The sequence below is a fragment of the Coloeus monedula genome (genome assembly GCF_965178545.1).
Source record: "Coloeus monedula genome assembly, chromosome: 9".
NCBI lineage: Eukaryota > Metazoa > Chordata > Aves > Passeriformes > Corvidae > Coloeus > Coloeus monedula.
The window spans coordinates 13,974,320-13,994,477 of NC_138789.1; the positions used below are offsets into that span (position 1 = coordinate 13,974,320).

The following is a 20,158-nucleotide window of genomic DNA, read 5'->3' on the forward strand; positions in this document are numbered from 1 at the left end:
CAATCAGCACCAGAAGGATGTACTTAACATCATTACTGCTCCTGTCCTGCTTCTATGTAGCCTTGGAAAGTTCTACCACTGGTTAGCAATGAGTTATTATGAATTCGCCAGGGAATGCATCTTTATTCACCTAAATCCTGCTAACATTCTGTATTTTTTAGTATCTTACTTGAATAGGGAATAAATCCTAGTGCCAACTTCACACATGAAATACAGAAGACAAAATAGAGCAGATTTGTTTAATTGGGTAGACCCTAGATTTGTATTTCACTGGGCATCACATCATCCCTAGTGAATGCATGCCAGAAGCATTTGTAGACGTATTTCACAACCATTAGGACATTTTTTTTTACCTTTCAAAAGAATGCATCTAGTATATAGCAGTCAGCTAGGGAATCTGCATTTTAATGTGCTTTTTCATGCAAGCACCTCATTGTATACAATGAGCTGTAGAAATGTCCTACTCACACACAGGATATACAAACATATCCTACAAAATCTCTTAGGGAACTGCTGTAGGAATTCAGTTTTCCAGTTTATGATCAATTTGCAGTTTCTACATTGCTGGATAATTGAAATTGTCTTGCCTATTAACATGCACTGTGTAACCATCTTCCCTAAGTTCCGTTTGAATCCCAGAAGACGCTCATAGTCAGGGATTGAGCCACTGTTATTTGGGTTAAGTGAGAGCAGAGGGAGAACTGTTGAGCACAATGTCCCACTGTTTCAGAATAGGAAATCCATTGCAGATACATAGAGAGGGTGCTTTTAATGGCATGAGGGCTGTCTGTAGAATGTGTGGTACCACACCTGACTCAGCACCAATGTAAGGCTGGTACTGTGAAGAACTTTGTTTCAGGCCGCTCAAAATGAGGAGAAAGCTGTGTGGTTTTGGCAGGTAGGCATGCCAGTGAAGACATAGCTGTGTTAGAGTTGTGTCTGTCCATTCCCAAATGTTTCGTGACCCTATTGAGTAACCTGTTGTTTTTCAAAAGAATGTATGCTTACTCCAGTCTGTATTTTGATTGGGCTGAGCTTACCTTACTCCCATCAGGTATCACTCTGCTTACACTGGTGAGGCCAAGTCAGGTGCTCACCTATTTGAATACCCCAGAATTGGCAGTGTTTTCACCAATTTTTGGATATATATGCCTGCTCAAGAGCTGCTTAGCTTTCGATAGTGAGTACTCAGAGAAATCTTCTCATTCTAGGCCCTGATAAATTTTGTGCACTTGCAGAGAAGGTACTGCCAAACAATACTTAAAACAATCTGTTCTTTTTTTATATATAAATGGAGAACTTTCTTCAGAACTTACTGAAGGTGGGATTTGAAGAATTCAGACCTCCAAGGAAGAACTGGTGGCAACTTACTTTCCTCAAGAAATATTAGGAAAAAGTCTATTGTGTGGTACATTCTGATTTATTGGTATAACGGAGAGATTGTTTGCATCTTTGTTGTTTATAAAAGCACACTAGAGGATCAGTTCTTGGCAGGTGTCCAGAGAGGAGGTAAACCCTGCCAGATGTAGGGAAGTCTTGCTCCATCTTGGTGCAGGGAATTTTATTATGGATTTCTCTTCTGCATGGGGCTGCCATACAGATTTCTTTCCGATGTGTTTATTTTTCTTTTGTTTCAGGCTTAGTGTTTTACAGCTCTGAGGGCATCCCTAGCTTACTGTTAGAGTCAGATAGTGCAAAAGGGTCCTAAAAAAAATCTGTCACTCTTAGTCTCTTTTCCAAACTTGGGCTTTTCCAGGGCTCCCTCCACTGTCCTTTGCTATTTCTGTTTCTCATAAATGAGATGCACTGAGCCAAAGGTTAGCACAAAAGGCAGACAGCAGTGGTGCTCTCTTTTGCCTTTGCTACCTGCATTGCCTTCCTGAGATGCACTCCACGATGAGTCTGTGTCTGAGAGCCCTCTGGGGCTGTCCCAGGGCAGCCAAGCTCAGATAATACAGCAGATGTCAGCAGAGGTGCTAACCAAGTACAGCTGAGGGTTATCCCCTAAATGTCAGGCACTTCACCAGGAGACTCTTAGGCTTCCCCCTCATACTTGTGAAGAGTCAGGCATTCTCAGAGGTGGCTTCCTTTCTAGCTCTGTTGACACATCAGAAATTTGAGGTTAGTATATTCCTTACGTATTAGTACATGTACTGCTGTCAAATGCCTAAGATAGTGTGTGCCTACATTTTGTGGTGAAATTCCAGTGGTTAGGCAAGTAAATGAGGCAGGGTTTACTGGTGCAGCTTAGATTTCTCTTTTTGAAAACACAGGTGTATGTTATTTTATCCCAGTCCATTTTCTAAACTGATGTTACAGGAGAAAGTGATATTTTTAAGCTTGACATTAAAATATCTTCCAATTAGTTAATGTAAGCATCTGGTGTTTTTATGTATTTTAAAAAGCCCTAATAACAGCACTGCAGTTCCTTAACACTATTTCCCACATTCTTGTTACAGTAGGTATATGAGACACATCTTCTGGTTTAAAAAGCTCAAAACAAATTTCAACAATTTAATCTCTGTGTTAGAAAAAGGATCACAGCAGCTGCTATAGTATTTTGTATTTATGCTAGTTTTTGTAAAGATTCGTGGCATGCTCCCTGGGAGCTAAATATTGACAAGCATGCTCTGGCAAGCAAGATCAAGCTTGGTGAGTTAGAACAGCTCAAGTCTCTGCATTGACACTGTAACCCAAGTCTGGAAACTATTATCCTACACCATTCATTCTGGCTTTATAGGTGATACTGTCCACTTGAATTAGGGATTTCTGCTGTATTTTTAATACTGTAACTGTGGATTCATATTTGATTTAGGACCACAGTACTTGCAAGATTGGCTGTACATTGGTGTTTGATGACATCTTCAGTAGTGTATTGTGTATAGAATCACAAATGACAGCATAAAACCTACATGATTTCAAACCTACAAACCAGAAGTAAACATTGAGTATAAAATAATTTTAAAATCACATTTATCTTTTAAACTATAGAACACACCATGTTCTAAAACTGTGATTTTATGAAAGTCATTGATCAAAAGTGAAATTTGGACATGTATTCATTATGGGAAGTAATTTAGGAGATTAATTTTTTTGTGTGTTCTATAGGTAAAAAGAAAAATCCACTTTTTTACTAATTGTAAGATCACTGTGTTTGTAATGCTTGTAGTTTACTTTTTGAATTTCTGAGTAAAGAACTTAAGCCCATTTGGGCTTCTAGTAAACTTGGCATATACATTAAATTGATTACCAGATGCATTGTGCAACATATGGCATTGTACAGCCTTTGTGTGCTTCATAGTATTTCCTTAAATTACCATCATTTGTTTTAATTCCAAAAATGCACTTGTCTCTGCTTTCTAGTGCCTTGGACTTAAATGCAGGCTTTCCAGTGCTGAACAGATGTGTTAGAGTTTCACATGGAACATTTATGCTTTTGTGAGTCTTCCTCTTTGAGTTTTCCACACACAGTGTTATGTCAGTGATAGCTCATGCAAATGGGATATCTTCATTTTGGTATGTACGTTGGCTGCCTACAGTAACCTTCAGAATTCCTAAGAATTCTACATGACCAGGAAAAACAAGGAAGCAACACAGTTTTGCCCAAAGATACTGCCCCCAAAGTGAATCAGATATGTTTTCTTTTAGGTTAGAGAAAAACAGGAAGGAAGGAGAACGTAATTCCTTTGTGGGTGATAGCAACAATCAACTACAGTCCCGAATGCTTATATGAACCCCTGTATTTCCATGCTTGAGGCTGTGGTGTGAACAGGCAGAACATTTCATCCATGAAAACACACAGAATAAGGCGCTTTGCACATTTGTATGTAATTTGCTTCCGAGAGGAGACTGCTTGAGCTGATTTACAATCATACTTCAAAAACGTTATCCTTTAAATTACAAACAGTTTTAGAGAAAAGGGTAAGAGGACATTCTGGGACAAGGGATTTGTGACCAGGAGGGGGCCGACTGCTGCCTCTTCTGCTCAGGTGGAATTACTCTATACAGATTGCCAGGCCTCCCCTTGCTGTCTTTTTCTTCTGGGAGAGAAAAATATTATATTTTTGTATAGCATTTGGATATCCTTTCCTAGAAGGCACTGTGTAAGTGCCAGATACTGCTGGTGTGTGTTTAGCAGTAGCAGTGTGTGTTCTGATCAGTATTTTAAAATGAACAAACACTTTGTGGGCCCCTGGCTTTCTGTTAATTGGCCTTTACTTTGATCACTGAAGACCAACAAATGCAGCTTACGAGCTGTGTTGCTACCATTTTTCTTCAGTGGAAGCTGAGGGGATGAGTAACTACATCAATTAAGTCCCTTACTCACCCTCTGAGCTGCCCTCATTGGATAATTAAAGTGATCTGACAGAGCAATACACTAAATTCCCTTGCACCCCCTTCTGTTGCTCTGAATACATCAAACAAATGAATATTTAGGCCTATTAATGCTGTTATTTTTCATTAATGCAGAAAGCAGAGTTATGATACGGGTATATAATTTCTTCTTGAACTCAGCACTGAGTTGTGTGACTGGTCGCAAGCAGGACTGATACAACCATGTCTTAATTACCAGCCCTCAGTAATATATCCAGAGCTAGTAAAGGCCTCTGCAAATAGGGTTTGGGCTTCCTTTATGCCACAAATAGTTTACACAGCATGGACAAGCAATTATTTTGCTTTCCATTAAGGGACTGTACATTCTTCAGCTTTCTGTACATTCTCAGCTAAAGAAATGGCATGAAATTTCCTATAATTGTGAAGGTTATTGAAAAGAAGAAAAAGAAGACAAAATTTAAAATTGTCATCCATGCGCATCTAAGGCCTCAGCTAAAGCCAAGGTATCAACTGTCAGTTGGAGGGGGGGTCTTTTTCATTCATGGAAAACTAAGGGTTGTCCTGTAAATTTCGTTTTTAAAAAGATCACAGAATCACAGTATATGCTGAGTTGGAAAGGACCCTCAAAGATCATCAAGTCCAACTCCTGGCCCTGCACAGCACCATCCCCAACAGTCACACCGTGTGCCTGAGAGCATTGTCCAAACGCTTCTTGACCTCTGCCAGGCTGGTGCTGTGACCACTTACCTGGGGAGCCTGTTCCAGTGCCCAAACACCCTCTGGGGGAAGAGCCTTTTTTTAGTATCTACTCTAAAAATAATTTGAAGTGTAAGGAACTAAATATTTAGAAACTTATGTACCTAGTAATGAAACCATAATAAGAAAGTGCTCTTGTGTAATGAGCATGGCATGTCTGTCATACGGTGTTTTAATGTCTACAGTAGTTATTAGCTGAATATTTCCATTATTACCATTCTGTGAGCAACTGCCATTCTTGAAACTGATTGATGTTTATGAATAAAGCTCTCTTATTATGTGTTACCAACTTCTGAGGACCAATCTTGAAACCTACAGTGCCTTCAAAGGGGTGATGATACCTGCTCTTTCTGGAACTAATCACATCTGAAGAATGTGAAAGGGTGAAAACATTGTGGGTTTTTTCTGGAAAACTTTAATTGCATTGTAGATTATTCTGCTACAAAATGGTTGTGGTGTTTTATCTGACAAAAGTGACATGGGGAGAAAATAATTTTACAGGAAGAGAGATGTTTGAATATAGGCACCTAGCACTGTGAAATGGCTTGGCTCGAGGCAGTGAATTTATTTGTGAGTTGGTGAAACTGTGGTCTCAATTTTTCGTTGTCTGGGTGCAAAACTTCTTATAGGGCGTGCTGGTTGCAAAGTCTTCAATGACCTTTCGTTAGTTTGTTTTGTGGGTTTGTGCTCTGTCCATTCTGGCCAACAGATCTGCAATTTCAGGGAAGAAAAAGTACAAGAAAAAGAAAAGAGAATGCTCCTCCAAGTGTTTATCTTCTTAAGGCCACACTGTCTTGCTGGGGCCTAGATAGTCTCTAGTCATGCTTTTTAAGTTTTTCAAAGCAGGAAAGCTGTAAGAAAACATTACAGGCAAGTTAGTGGTAAATATTGCTCGGAGAGAAGTTGAGGTTTGTGGAGGTTTTGTGCATGTTTTGTGCATTATTTAAATTTCTTCATCCTCATCCTGCCTCTGTCCCTTAGAGACAGACCTATAAAGGCATAGTGCCCTCTGGCTCCAGCAGGAGCTACCAGAAAATGGGAGCTTCTTGTGCTTTCCTCCCAAAATAAAGCAGAGAAAGAAACTGATGCTGGCTTAACACTGGCCTATAATGTAATGTCTGAGCTCAGCTTGTGGGAGTGAGTTCAGCTGCTGACACTAATCTAAATGCACCAACAGGAAGCTCCCAATGACTATATTTGTACTTTAGAGACCACCTAATGGTGGAAAATTGCTGCTCCAAAGACCCTTCAGGTTCTGCATTAAAATGAATAAGGCAAGTCTTGAGCTGAAGAATCCTCCCAGTAAACTGTTTTCAGCAGGTAGAGTGAGAACCCAGATGTTCTCTAACTCATAATTTGATCACCGAATTATAACTGGTGCTCCAAAAATCACCTCCCACCCAGCCCTCAGTATGAACAGCTCTAGGTTTTGCTCTTGATCACATAGATCTTTGTCTGCCTGGATGCTTTTGTGTCAAAGTCAGAAACAGCAAAGGGAAATTCTCAAAAGCCCCCATGCTTTGCTTCTTTTCCCAACCCTACCCTGGTAGCGGCAGCCTGCTTCCCAAATATCTCAAAAGACTCTGGTATGGCCCTTCTTTCCAAACAATGACGAAGCCCACTGGCTTACAGACACATGCAGATCCCCATGAACAGTCAAGGTAGGGAGTTTCCATTTATTGCTGGGAGGAAAAAAAGTGTCAAGTAACTTCCTACTCATCCTATGGCAAGCAGAGTAGGGCTGTGTGCTTCAGCTACCTTAGGTATAGCTATCAGTTCTCCTACTCTTGGTTGTGTGAGTCTTGAGAAATGGGAAGTGTTGAAATAAATGGCTATGATACACATAGTGTTGAAATAAACATTTATTTTAACACATTGTATGTGATGAGCCATTTATTTTAACACTTTTCACTAGAAGTGTTGAAATAACAGGTTTTATCAGGGGACGTGTCATCCACTGTTTTATGTATATGTGAATATGGAAATACATCTACTGAGTGTGCATATATATTTATATATACTCACACGGATTATATGGATATGTAATAATAATAAAATGGTAGATGTGTATGTAGACACTAATGCACAGGCAAATACAGTGTTTTCTACTCAGAGTCTTTTGTTTTGCAAAAATTTGTGTTTGTGCCATGGTATTTTTAATATATCGATGTATCTATAAATGGATCTAAATATATTGGTACATAAAATTGTTTATTACTAGGTAACAGCAACTGGATGAGATAGATAAAATAGAGGGATAGACAAAATAAGATAGATAAACCTCAAAATAGGACAATGATGAACTTGAGTTATGTAAAGCGAGGAAGAAATACTTTATCTGAGCTTTCTAGTTATCTAGACCTCGTTTCTTTAGTTTGCTGTAATTGCTGAAGTTCTGCTTCCCTTTCTGCGATGGACTTCCTGGACAAGTGGTTATTAAACAGCACAAGGTATGAGTCAGGTTTTGTAAATGACCTGAAAAGTTGTACTGCATTTTTCAGTAATTTTGGCTTTTTAAATACAGTGTAGGAACCTCAATTCCCTGCTCAGCAGGCAGTCACATCTCTTCCAGTGTGTTCTTAGTTGTACTAAATTAACTTTTTGCGGTTAGAATTATGTATGTGCTAAAACACTGGCACAGACACGTGGGCATACACACACGTCCTGGTTCCAGGGTCGTGTTGACCATGGAGGTTAAAACCAGCTCAAACAAAGGTAGCACTGCCAAGCCTGACAGAGGCAAGGCTGCCTTTGAATAAATCTGCAAATAGCCAGAACCATTTCTACCAGACTCCAGGTTAAACACATCTGTCTCTGCATCGGAATAAAAGGGCAGCAAGACCTACCCTGTGATAAAGTGAACCACTCACATCTTTTGAGGGGAAGAATTTGGTAGGAATGCAGTTGTCCCTTTGTGATGGCTGCAGTGGTTTTGTCTGGTAACTTGGAAATATTTTCTAGATGGGCTTTTTGGTGGCTGTTATGCTGGTCCTATTCACATGTCCTTTTCTTTGTATTATGCTGGGAGCTTAACTTGGCTATTTTATTGCTTTTTCACTACTGTTGTATTGTTATTTGTTTTATTGATTATCTCTGGCACTCTCTGGGTAGCAGGCAAGGTTTGTCCTGGCCAGGGGAGGGTTGCAGTGCAAAAGGTGCCAGACCTCCTGCAGCAGAAGTGGATGCTCAGCCCTGCCACACCAGAGCAGCTGGCTCAGGCTCCAGGTCATGGTGGGCAGCAAGAACAAAGCAGTCAAGGGAATGAAAGGGCTTCCTGAGCCAACCAGAGAACATGGAAAGCACTCTGTCGGACAATTTCCAGCTCCGAGTCAAACCAAAGTAGGAACCATGAGTGGAATTAAATAATGAACGTTTGATGAATTGCAACAGAAAATGCTTTGCTAGGTTTCATGCTGACAACCAGAAGTATCGACTTCTAGTGAATCTGTAGTTTTCAGTGAGAGAATGGCTTTGTTAGGAAATGATTAACCACTTCTTGCAGCATTCACAAACCAATTTGTATCTGTCCTTTTGGTTTTTCCTACGGAAGTTTGATATGAGTGAAAATTCCCCCAGGTCTCCATGGATAAATAATATTTACAGATAAGAAAAATTTAATTTTTCCCTCTCTCTCTCTCTGATTCTAGCCTTTTTTTTAATTGAGAGAATTCTCTGATGAGTACTAAACATTTATTGCATGAGAACTCTGGTGATTTTATGAATTTTCAGCTGAAAGAGCATAAATAATCATTTATATTAATTCAAAAATAGTAAAATTAAATCCTAAAAAGGACACTGATTTTTCTCTGTGATTATGGAAGTTCCAGCTTTTTCTTCTATTTGAGTACAAATTTATTTTCTTTTAAAGGAAATATGAAGCAAAATGATTGCCTCTTTTTTCTACTCAGAGGTTGAGTTCAATTCTGTATGTATCAGAAACAGAATCACATCTGATGTAAGCTTTGAAATTAAAAGGAAGGAGTCAATAGTTATCAGAAGAACTGTTGTCACACTATCAGTGTATCAAGATAATCACGATATGCTGACAAAAATCCCGTCAATTGATGTGATTTCAAGAGCCTGCTGTAGCAGAGTGAGATAGAAATTGTTTCAAATCTGCAGAATCATTAACTTTATTCTAAGTCCTGACTTCTCTATAGTCAGCAGAACCTTTGCCATTGATTTGGTAGAGTTGGTGCATCGCCCATTGCAACTTTTGAGTAACACGAAACGTTAAGTAGCCATTGGTTTGAAGGTGTAGGCTGACTGATGTAGAGACATTCCATAAAAGGACTATTCCCTCAAATTCTCCATTGGTACATGAATAACTGAAATTTTTGGTTAAAAATAGTCAGAGCCTGAGTAAATTAATCAGTGATTTTGGCAAATGGCTATTCATGAGTAGTAATGGACTGAAGGACTGACCAGGCAGGGAAATAGGGAGCAGTGAGAGGAGTCATCTCTGGATCTTGAGAAGTGCTGGGCTGTGCACCATTTAAGCTGTGGCAAGGTCCACCCTGCTCTTGCTTTCTGGGAACTTCCTATAATTTTTCGTGCACTAAATATTGTGTGTCTCATTTGCAGACCTCATAACAACTGTGGATAGTCTTTCTCTCTAAACACGTCTGTTCATTGGATTTTCTTCTGCATATAAATGCATTCTCTGGTCATTTTGAAGGATGTGTCTGCTACACTGTTTCATTAAACTGCTGCGTTATCGGGTAATTGTTTAAACATAATGCCATAGCACTATCAAAAGGAAAGGTGAACTAATGGCATTTGCAAATGTCAGGGATTATCTTAACACTTTTATTATAGTTTATAAAAAGTAGGTTCAGGGCATTCCATGGCAATTATTTCCACAGAAATTGGGTATTTAAATAAATTGCTAATTATCTGGATATGACAGTATTGAAAACCCTGCTAATGAGTTATTTGATAAGTGTAGCTTATGGTGGCCACCTACAGGTGGCAGAAAGAAAGAACGAGCAGGATAATTGCAATCAGAAGGAATGTGATGCAAATAGTTTGTGTGTAACCTGCAAGTTTCCCCTAACTGTTTGCAAATGCAGATTATGTAAAGTACTTTGATCACCAGTATTAGGCAGCATATACATTATGCAGAAAATGTCTTAATAAAGAATTATGTTTTCTGATGAAAACAAAGTTTTCTTATCTCCAAATTTACTTACCTACTTACTTTCTGAATCATTTGACTGATTATCTATGGTGCCTGAACTTTTCCAGATCATTTTCCTTGTATAATGCTTTTCACCCAAGTTTGTTATTTGCTGTCATTATCATAATTAATTTTAACAGTCTGGGAGATAACCATGTCAGTTTTCTTCCAAGAAGGTATCTACAGAGGGACAAAAGGTGATGTTGCTTAGATTTGGGGGGGTTACATTTCTTTAGCAGCACAGACTTTAGTGGTAATTTATTAGTAAAAAATTATGTATCAGCTGTTTTTTCTTTGTAATATTTAGGCTCAGTGGTTTAAATCTCATATTAAATTTATAATATAATATAATGCAAATTAAAAAATAATTTGACTTGAAAATGCACAGAGTGGGGAGAATTATGACCCAAATTCATTTTTATTCCATCTAGTAACCATAGGTGCAAAAAATTTGGTTTTAGTTGATCTGCTATCCAAAGGTAAGAGAGTTTGCTTTCCTTTAGAATCTGTTTCTTTAGTTGATAGAGAGTTTGATAAAGATCATTCAGACTTTTTCAAGATTCAGTCTCAGTAGTACCAGTCTGAATTGACTCTGTTGGCTGTTTTTTAATGGACCTGGATCATCTTTACTTAAAGGCCTCATTAGAGCTGCTGCATACATGTGTTGAAAACCTTAAACTATCAAGTTGGTCCAATATATTGCAAGTGAGAAGGTAGCCCAGTACTGAAGACCTTTGAGATTATTTTTCTCCCATTGGTGGATCACTGGGATCAGAAGAGCTGCATTGTTTCTGCTAGGAGCTCCCAAAGCTCCTGGGTTGCTTGAAACTTAACACCAGGCTTCTTGAAGGAGGTTTGGCTCTCAAGCCTCAATCTAGTGAACATTTCTGGTGTTTGACAGGATCACATCCTCTGGGGACTCCAAGTACTTATGAAGTCATAATGAAATGTGTGTCGTCTGGCATTGGTAAAGGGTTTTTACTTCCTAAGGAACTATAAACAAACAAATAAGCAGGTATAATATCTTTGATCAGTTTGTCATCAGCCTGCTGTCCTCAGTGGACAAGAGCAGCTCTGCCTATCTCTGATCAGGGAGACACATTTGATTGATGTATGTTCTGTTTCTCCTTCATGTTGGACTTTGGCTATTGTATTTCCTTGACTGAGAGTCTGAAAAGTCTTACTTTCAATTAAAAAAAAAAAAAGAAGAAGAAGAAAAAAGGAGAAAGCCAAAGCTCTTTGTTTTAAGGCAAGAAAAAGGTCAGGGACTTTCACATCTTGTAATTATTTCATTGTTTATGTCTTTCTATAATAGCAAATATTTGTTCCATAATTAATGAGGTTTGAAAGAGCTTTCAGCATAGAGTAGCATGTCATCTCCACAAAGTATTTTTCTGTCTTTCATTTTTATATCTCACTCCCCTGCCTGAGGTCTTGATAAATGGACTTTGTTTATTAAATCTCATTATTTTACAGCAAGGTAAATGATAGCCACATCTAGCATCTGGTAGCAGCTGTAGCACTTCTATCAAGAGAGCACCGTATCAGCAGTTTCCTCAGCTACGGGTGCTTAACTAGTGGAATTACAGATCCCAACGTGTCAAAGTATGTGGTAGATGCTTATCTTTTAGTATGTGAGCTGTCTTTCAAATGCATGCTGGATTTGGACCTCAGCTTCTTAAATACCATTCGATTTATCAGAAAATGTTCTGCAAATTCCCACTACTACTTACAGATCTTTTAAAATTTGGCATTAAATCTCCTTTATTTCAGCCTTCTAAAAACTCCTTCTCCACAAATCTCTACAATGGAATTTATTATCTTCCTATAGTACTTGTATGAAAATACAAGAAAACAGAGACTGTAAGTCAAATTGAGTGTTCATTAACTTTTTTTTTTTTAATTTGCCTTCTTTTTTAATAGCTTGGCATTACTATCATTTCTATGGTTTTCATTCTTTTTTTTTTTTTCTTTAATCTGTAAGGTTGTTTCACCATTTCATTAAGCAGTAGGATCTCTATCACAAGCAAATCACGTGGTATTCCAGCCCAGCAGCTTTTGTTACAGAGGGACAAGCTTCTGAACTGTTGATGAAAAAGTGTAAGGGAGAATGGCTGCATCTTATGTTGTGCTTGTTCCATATGACGTAGACTAATAAAAAAAATGCTGGGATGCATGGTGAGACCTTAGTGAACCCTCTGATTGTCATTACATCCATTTATTTGCTCTCATCAGAAGCACTTCTGAAATGTTTTTAAATTCATTTGGGTGAATTATAAATGAATGGAATACTTTTGCAATCATACCAATTTATCACTAATTTACTAATCACCAAACGTAAGTAATAACTCATATTATGAATATCAAATTCAGCTACTACTAAAAAGTACCTATGTTCCATAAAAAATTCTAAGTCTCATTGCTGTTTCTGCTAGACTTCATTGAATCATATGCTTGATTTCTTTGGGCTGAATGAAGGCCTTTCTGATTACCTGTTGTGCTGAAACCATAAAGAAGCTGTCATCTGGTCCTGTTCCTGTACTGACCACTGTACAGAGAGAGTCATTTAAGTGAGAAGGGTGCTAATTATATTTTCTTGTGGAACTCTTTACTACAAGGTATCTTTAAGGCCAAGGGTCTACAAGCCTTTAAAACTCATTGAAAGCAAACTCTAAAGAGTTACATTGGGGTTAGAAGTATTTAAACCTTCATGCCTCAAAAGCAGCTTGGGAAGAAATTTCCCTGTAGTCACATAATTTCAGAGTTACCAGTGTCTGTATTCTTTCAGCTTTCTGAAAAACAGCTGCCTCATCAGTGAGATTCTGGAGCTATGTCAGCCTGAAAGCAATATAGCAAGTCTGCTGCTTACTTCCAGCTTCAATTTCAAAAACTGAGTATTTGAAGAATTTAATGAACTAGTGTGTTTGATAAGATTACTTTCAGTGGTTTTGGCCATGTATTGTATGTTTTGGCCTCTATGCCTTCCAAAAGGCTTTATATGTAAATCTGTCAGAGCAAACTGCATGATTCCCATTTTTTTTTCCTCAAGCATTTCTCTAAGACTGGACCATTAATTATGTCATAATATTTGCTCTTTGGACTCTTAGCAGTAATCCTCTTTCAGAGGATCGTTCTGTTCCTTTCAGACACGTTACAATCAATCCAGCCCTAGTGTCCTGGGAAAAATGCCTGCTCAACTCCGGCTCCTTTCTGTGATATGTTCTGTTGGGATCTTAGATTCTTTAAAGCAGTTTTGGTGAGATTTCACATTCTTAGCAATCAGCCCCTAGTTTTCCTGAAAACACATCAATAGTGAATCTTGAGTTAGGCTATCCCTTTCATGTGCATAAAGTTTAGTTGCTGCGACCTCATACAGTACTGAGGGGGAAAAAACCAGCCTGCCAGCCACAGCCATTCAGGTCCTCTGGGTGTGATGTGTCCTCCCTTACACTACTGTATTGCTGCCCAGTTATGGCAGCTGTGCCAGTTTGGGCAAATTTGGAAATATATCCTCTGAGAGAAGGCAGGTTGCAACCATCCCTCCCCCCTCCAGGTTTGGGAAAAAATGAATTTTCCTCAAAGGAAAGAGATAAAAACTATTTATTTAACAAACACACAGGAAAAGGATAATGATGTTAAATAATAAAACCTCTCGATCTGCTGAGACAAACCTGGGAAAATTTCAGAGTCCTTCTGTAGATCTCTCTGTCCCCCTCCTTGGAGCTGGGATGGGGTGGTGGGCCCAACTCCAGGGCCAAGGCCTCAGTGGAAGGTCCTCCCAATGTATTCTGATGTTGAAACCGTCCAGCAGAGAAGAAGGGAAAAATCAGAGTCCCAGGAAAACAAAATTTCACCTCTCCGTCTCTCTCCGGAGAAAAAGAAAGCCGAAAGCTGGCTGAGAAAGCAAGCAGAGTGCTTCTCCACTCCCTCTCTCTTGCTGCAGCAGGAAAAAAAAAGTCTCTATCCCTGTGTGACCTTGAACAAGCTGCAAACTGCTTTGAAGAAGTTTTGCTCAGTTTTTCCTCCCCCCTCCCAGGCTCAGTTTAAAGGCACAGAAAGGCACAAACTAATTTCAGGGCATAGAGAAGCAATATGGGATACAACATCATAAAGTCACCCTAAGACAGCATCAAACTAGGCTAAAGGTTCTCTAAATTAAGTAGAAATTTTAATAATGCAGGAGTTCTCTAGAGAAATCCCAACTAGCCTAAAAAATAACTGGAATTGTCATCTGTGTATGCTGTCCATCATTTAATGAGCAGCATCTCTAGGCATATTTTTAATACTTGCATACCATCAGTGGAAGGTAGTCAAAACAGATGCATTGCAGACACAGTGTATCGAGACTTTAATCATAATCCTCTAAATATAGCAGTGGGTTGTCTGACTCAACCTCTATGTACTATTTGAAATACAAGCTTCAGTTTTGGAGACATTACCATAAATGAATATACTTTATTCTTTTGAGAATTTGACTGTCATATTAATTGTTAGAGGGGTCTTACTTAAAGAATTATCTGAATCTACAAACATCCAGAAGGGGAAACAAGTAAAATATGAAATGTCAAGTGCAGTGAAATGGCACTTTTAAACAACTTTTAGTTGAACATAAATAAATGAGATATTTGCTCTTACTTGGACAGCATTTAGGTTCAAAAAATCAACCTGATTCTTTATGTAGAAACATAAATCTCTTTGTCTACAGTGTACTGTATGGTAAAGTATTGCTCTCTGTCTCAGACATTTAGTCTTTGTTTTGAGCATCAGCTAAAATGTTCAAGCTGACTTTGCAATGTTTATCCAAATGCTCGTGCCATTTTCTGTATTCCAGCCACATGCATAATTTGCTGTACAAGTGTTGATACCACTTGAAACCCACTTGGTGTCAGTTTATAAATGAATAGGACCTCTGCACCTCAGAATTAGATGTTAGTTCCTGACGTTACTATTCCATGAGGGATGTGCAAGTTCCATTGGGGTCTGTGGGACGTTGCTAACCCAATGTCCTGGTTTTCTGTAGGAAATGCTATCCGGCCCATCGCCCTCCGCGCAGTGTCTGCCATCGCCCGTGCCCTCCCTGGATTTCCCATCTTGGCAACTGGAGGCATCGATTCTGCTGAGGCTGGGCTTCAGTTTCTGCACAGTGGGGCTTCTGTCTTACAGGTACCGCTTCTTTCTTTAAAACGTTAACGTTCGAGTAATGATGATTAAGATCATAATGTATCTTCCTTTCAAACATTTGGATAGTGTGGGGTTTCTACCGTTGAAAAGAATTTTCTTTTTTTTCACTTCATGCTGCTTGCTAGGAGACATTCATTTCACATGGAGGAGGAGGAGCAGTTGCCAAAAGAAAACTTTGGGTGTTGGAATATCAATCTGGGAAAAGGCTAACCATGAGTTTGTTAGTACTTTTTATCTCTGGCTTAGAGCATTTAAAATTTAAGCATCTCTCACTTGTCATACAAACAGGGTTGACACAGAGGTAAGCTCGAGCTATCTGTTATTACTATATTCTCAGTTTTTGTTTTCTGCAAAGAGCCTTCTCAAGGTGAGAGGGCTTCCAAAGAGTACTGCATTGGTCTCACAGGGAGCCAGTTTAAAGTAACGCTTGTTTATGCAGGCATCTGTGTCCCTTAAGCATGTTCATTGAAACAGGAGGTGTAGAGCTGTACCCCCTGCATGAGGTGCTGGCCTTGCACTGGAGTGAGGGGTTGGCTGCATTCAGCAGTCAGGCCATTGGCATTGCCTGAGGGTTGGTTTGAGGTGCTGGCCAGACTGGCAGGGTTGGTTAGTCCCTGTCATGGAAGGAAGCCTTGGTGGCCTCGTATTACAGGCACCAGAAAATTGGCTGGAAATCCGCCCCTCACCTGCTCTGCCAGGCATGTCAGGGCATCATTGCAGCATATATGTTAGAAGGGCTGAGGAGCAGGTGGCCTTTATGTTATATTGCTCCATTGTATATTGTTATATTCTGGTAGATGTTCAGCTCCTTTATCTGTCCGTCCCACTACAGACAACAGCAGCTGTGGATCCTGTGAATATGGGCTTTGTGTCACTCCATGGGATGACTAGAGTGGTTTCATTCCCACAATTCACTTTGACGTTGAAATTAGATTCAGTGTGACCATTCTTTTTACACAGCTAGAGTAACTGCTGAGATTAGTCATTTGTTTGCTATGTTTCACAAAAAAAAAAAACCAAAACCAAAAAAACAACACAGCCAGCTCAATGTTTTGGTTTTCTTGGGTTTTTTTATTGCACATCAAAGTTAGCATCTCTGGGAGCTGAAGCAGAAGGCTGTTTCTTTTTTATAGACTTGCTATGTTCTTTGGATTTATTAATATAATTATCTTTTTTTTTTTAGTTGTATTAAAGTGATTCAAACTTTTCTTTTTTGTGGACAGATAAAAAATTGACCTTTCTTACACAATTGGCAGCTTCTTCTGTATAAATACTAAGTAATGGTGCAAATTACAGGGCAGCATTTGACTACGAAAAAAATTAGGATTGGCAAGGAAATGTTTTTAGTGCTCTAGATGCATTTCATTTGCTATTGCTAATAGAGCTGCAGTTTCAATGGCTTTGTCTCAGCAGTGTTACATGATCTCAACTGCACACAGTGAAATGATTTTCTGTTCTATCTCTGCTGTATCTGTTTCTGGATGACTAAAAATAAAGAGGTTTAATGTCACTTTTGCACTTCTATTTTATATAGACAGTGTAGCTGTTTGTTTTTTTATTCTTTCTTTTCTTTTCCTGTTAGTTTGGCCCAATGGTAATGGGAAATTCTGAAATATAATTTAATGCAGACATCCCAGTCAGTGCTCAAGAGAAAGACTATTTGATTTACAAGACATTAATTATTGTTTTCTTTTTAGTAGTAATCAAATTCTCTGAAACTGTCTTCCACAAATGACTTGGATCTATACAGATCTTTTGCCCTTTAGAGAATAATTTCTCTTTTCAACGAATTTTTCCCAGAGAAGGTGAAAAAACTCTTATTTTGTCCTTAAGTTTCACCAGTTTAACTTAAGTCATCTCTAGAACTGATTTTAAACTCCTCTGGATCAAAAATATCCTCAGTTCGAGTGGTTTATTTCTGTTTCACTAAAGTAGGGAAGTCATTTAAACTAATCTCAGATAAATGGATTCTGAAGTGGCTGTGTAGGTAAGGATCTGAACTAGTTCAGTTGCATCTATTTTAAAATAAGCCTTAGTAAACTTCATGCAAGATTGTGAATACAGACCGTAAGTCTTTCCCTCATGATGGGAAGGACAGATGGAAGGGAGAAGGAAATGAGTAATCTCTGTAGAAAGTCATAGAAGAAATACACTTGCTGGGACTAGACTGAAACTGCTTCTCAGATGAGATCACTGTGATAGACAGAAGAAGACAGCCTTGTCTTCATGATGACACAGGTCATCTTTGGAATCTAATTAGGATTATGAGAATCATTTCCATTGTTTTCCTTCTAAATGAGGTCATACAAATAGCCAGCTAATATTCTTTTCCCTGAATCCCAATCTCTCTCACATATCTTTGGTATCTAATGCCCAACTTGCTCCTTCAACAGTCACAACCTCTTTTGCTTACAGCTTTGACATTCACTTATGCTTTCTCAATACCAACATACAGACCAAGTACAGAATTTGTAGATAGCATCAAATAAAGTGATCTACTGAATGGTTCAGTATTTAAGATTCACTGCATTCACAGCAAGTCCCTGAGTTAAGCAGGTAGAAGCTAGGACTGTATTGGGGTAATTCTGTATGTGTCCCATAGCCTATCTAAAATACCTGTTTTGGACACTGTTGGAGGTGGTTCAGACTGACACAGTACTGCACATTTTGGGATCTGACTTCACACATTTCCAAAACCACTTATATGGTTTATGAGGACTCCTTATGACTGATCCAGAGGCAGGAAGTGAGCAGCCTGGTCTTTGGCAGTGATGGAGTGATCTCTGTGTTCAGCTGTGCCGAAGAGGCAGTGGACTTAAAACTGGGGTGTGTCCTTGCTATCACCACCCTGTTACCCATCAGGATTTGTAAAGGGTAGATCATCCAGCATTAAACATGGTCCCATCCCAAAGAGTAGCACAGACTGTTCTGATCTATCCATGGAGCCCAGCTCAAGAGCCTGGGACAGCAGCCCTTGCTTGACCACTGGGCTTCCCTTCATTGTGTCTCAACAGGAGTCCTGTGTCTTCTCTGCCATGGGAGTGGGACGTTCATGACCTAGGATAATAAGGAGGCTTTGTGTGACTTGATTTAATTGCAATGTAGCATATCTGTTAGAGGAAAGGTTTATGAATAATAAATGTTCTTTCATTAAAAGCAAGATCAGGTTTTCCTCTGCAGCTATTTCACCTGCAATCAGTTCTCCATTATTTTTTCCAATTGCTTTTATTTTTGAAACACGGGGATTTATTTTCCATTTGCAAAATCATCATACACAGGAATGCAAGTCAGGAGTCAGGAGGTAAGCCATATTTTGCTGTATGCCATAACCACCTCTAGTGGTATTAAGCAGATATATTAGGAAATGCAATGGGGAGAGAGTTTCAGTAGTCAAAATATTTTCTATCCCCTCCTTTAGAAGATGGAGGGCAACATCTTAGTATTGTTACTCGCAAAAAGGTTTGAGTGTAAGGAATTTTGCAGCAGGTATGGAAAACACACTGGATCATTGTAGTCAGTACAATGTAGTCAGTAGTAGCTGGGCTTGATATTTTATACAGCAATTTAACAGAGCGTTCTTCCACTTTATGGACTTCAGAAACACCTGCAAAAAGACCCTACTTGTTTTTTAATTTCTCGTTAAAGATGCTGAAGCATTTCAGTCATTCCTCAGCTGATTCCATAGCACTATACTTTTTTAAACATATCTGAATCTACCAACCCCTTTTCAGTACAGGCATGAAATTTAAAAAAAAATAACAATTTTAATATGGAGATAATCCTGCCCTCATTGTATACCGGGAGCTCCAGAAATGTCTAGAAGCATCTTTCTGTGATACATGTCATTATTACAGGCTTCCACTGAGGCCGAGGTATTTTATTTCTAATTTAAGTAAGCTTTTTTTAAAGCCCCAATTTATCGAAATTAGATGTACATCAAATTTTTTTGCATGTTTTGCAACATGTGTGTGATTTACCATGTCACACTGATGGTTTGTTAGATTTTTGCAAGGTTGTGAAAGAGACATACATTTTTTAAAGTCATCTCGATGCGGGAAATTAAAATGGGAAACAATTATAGAAAATTCCAGCGGAAAGAGAAAATGCATTATGGAAAAAGCAATAAAAGTGTAAAAATATTAAAGTAAAAATCACTTCACAGTAGCCTGTATGATTCAATTGTAGATCAATATTGTGTAGTTAATGCATTAGCAGTAGAGCATTAATTTGCAATTACAGCAGGTGATCTGATCCTCTGTGTTCTGTCCATTGACATAAATGACCTTTTGTTGAAAGAGATTCTGCAGTCATTATTTCTAGCAGATGTAACTAAAAAAAAGAGGTAGAACAAAGGGGCACTTTCTGAAGTATACTTGTTTCATGGTAGAACCTTTTAGGATTGTATTCTGGTATGGAATACTTTGTTCATCTGGAATATCGGTCATTTTCATGTAAAGAATATGAATTCCTTTTCAAATAAATGTCTTTTCTCACGAAGTATGGAGGTCACACACGTCCCCTGCTGCAGACATGGATGTCTGTAAGGTTTTCTACCCAGCAATGATTTAAAATCCACCCATGGAATGCTGCTTCCCAGTGGGTCAGCCTGTGGCTTTGCCCTGAGCCGTTTTTCAGACCCTCCTTCCTCCACCTTCATCTCCCTCTTCTACTGGCTAGGATGGAGTGCCTTGCAGTCCTGTCCTGTGG

General features: G+C 38.8%; 1 protein-coding gene across 1 annotated transcript in view; it reads left to right on the forward strand.

Annotated features, from left to right (window-relative positions):
• DPYD (dihydropyrimidine dehydrogenase) overlaps nt 1–20,158 on the forward strand; it is a 348,807-nt gene that overhangs the window by 266,752 nt on the left and 61,897 nt on the right. The window contains exon 19 of the mRNA XM_082286925.1: nt 15,291–15,433. Within this exon, the coding sequence (XP_082143051.1) occupies nt 15,291–15,433 (143 nt within the window). The remainder of the gene's footprint in view (nt 1–15,290; nt 15,434–20,158) is intronic.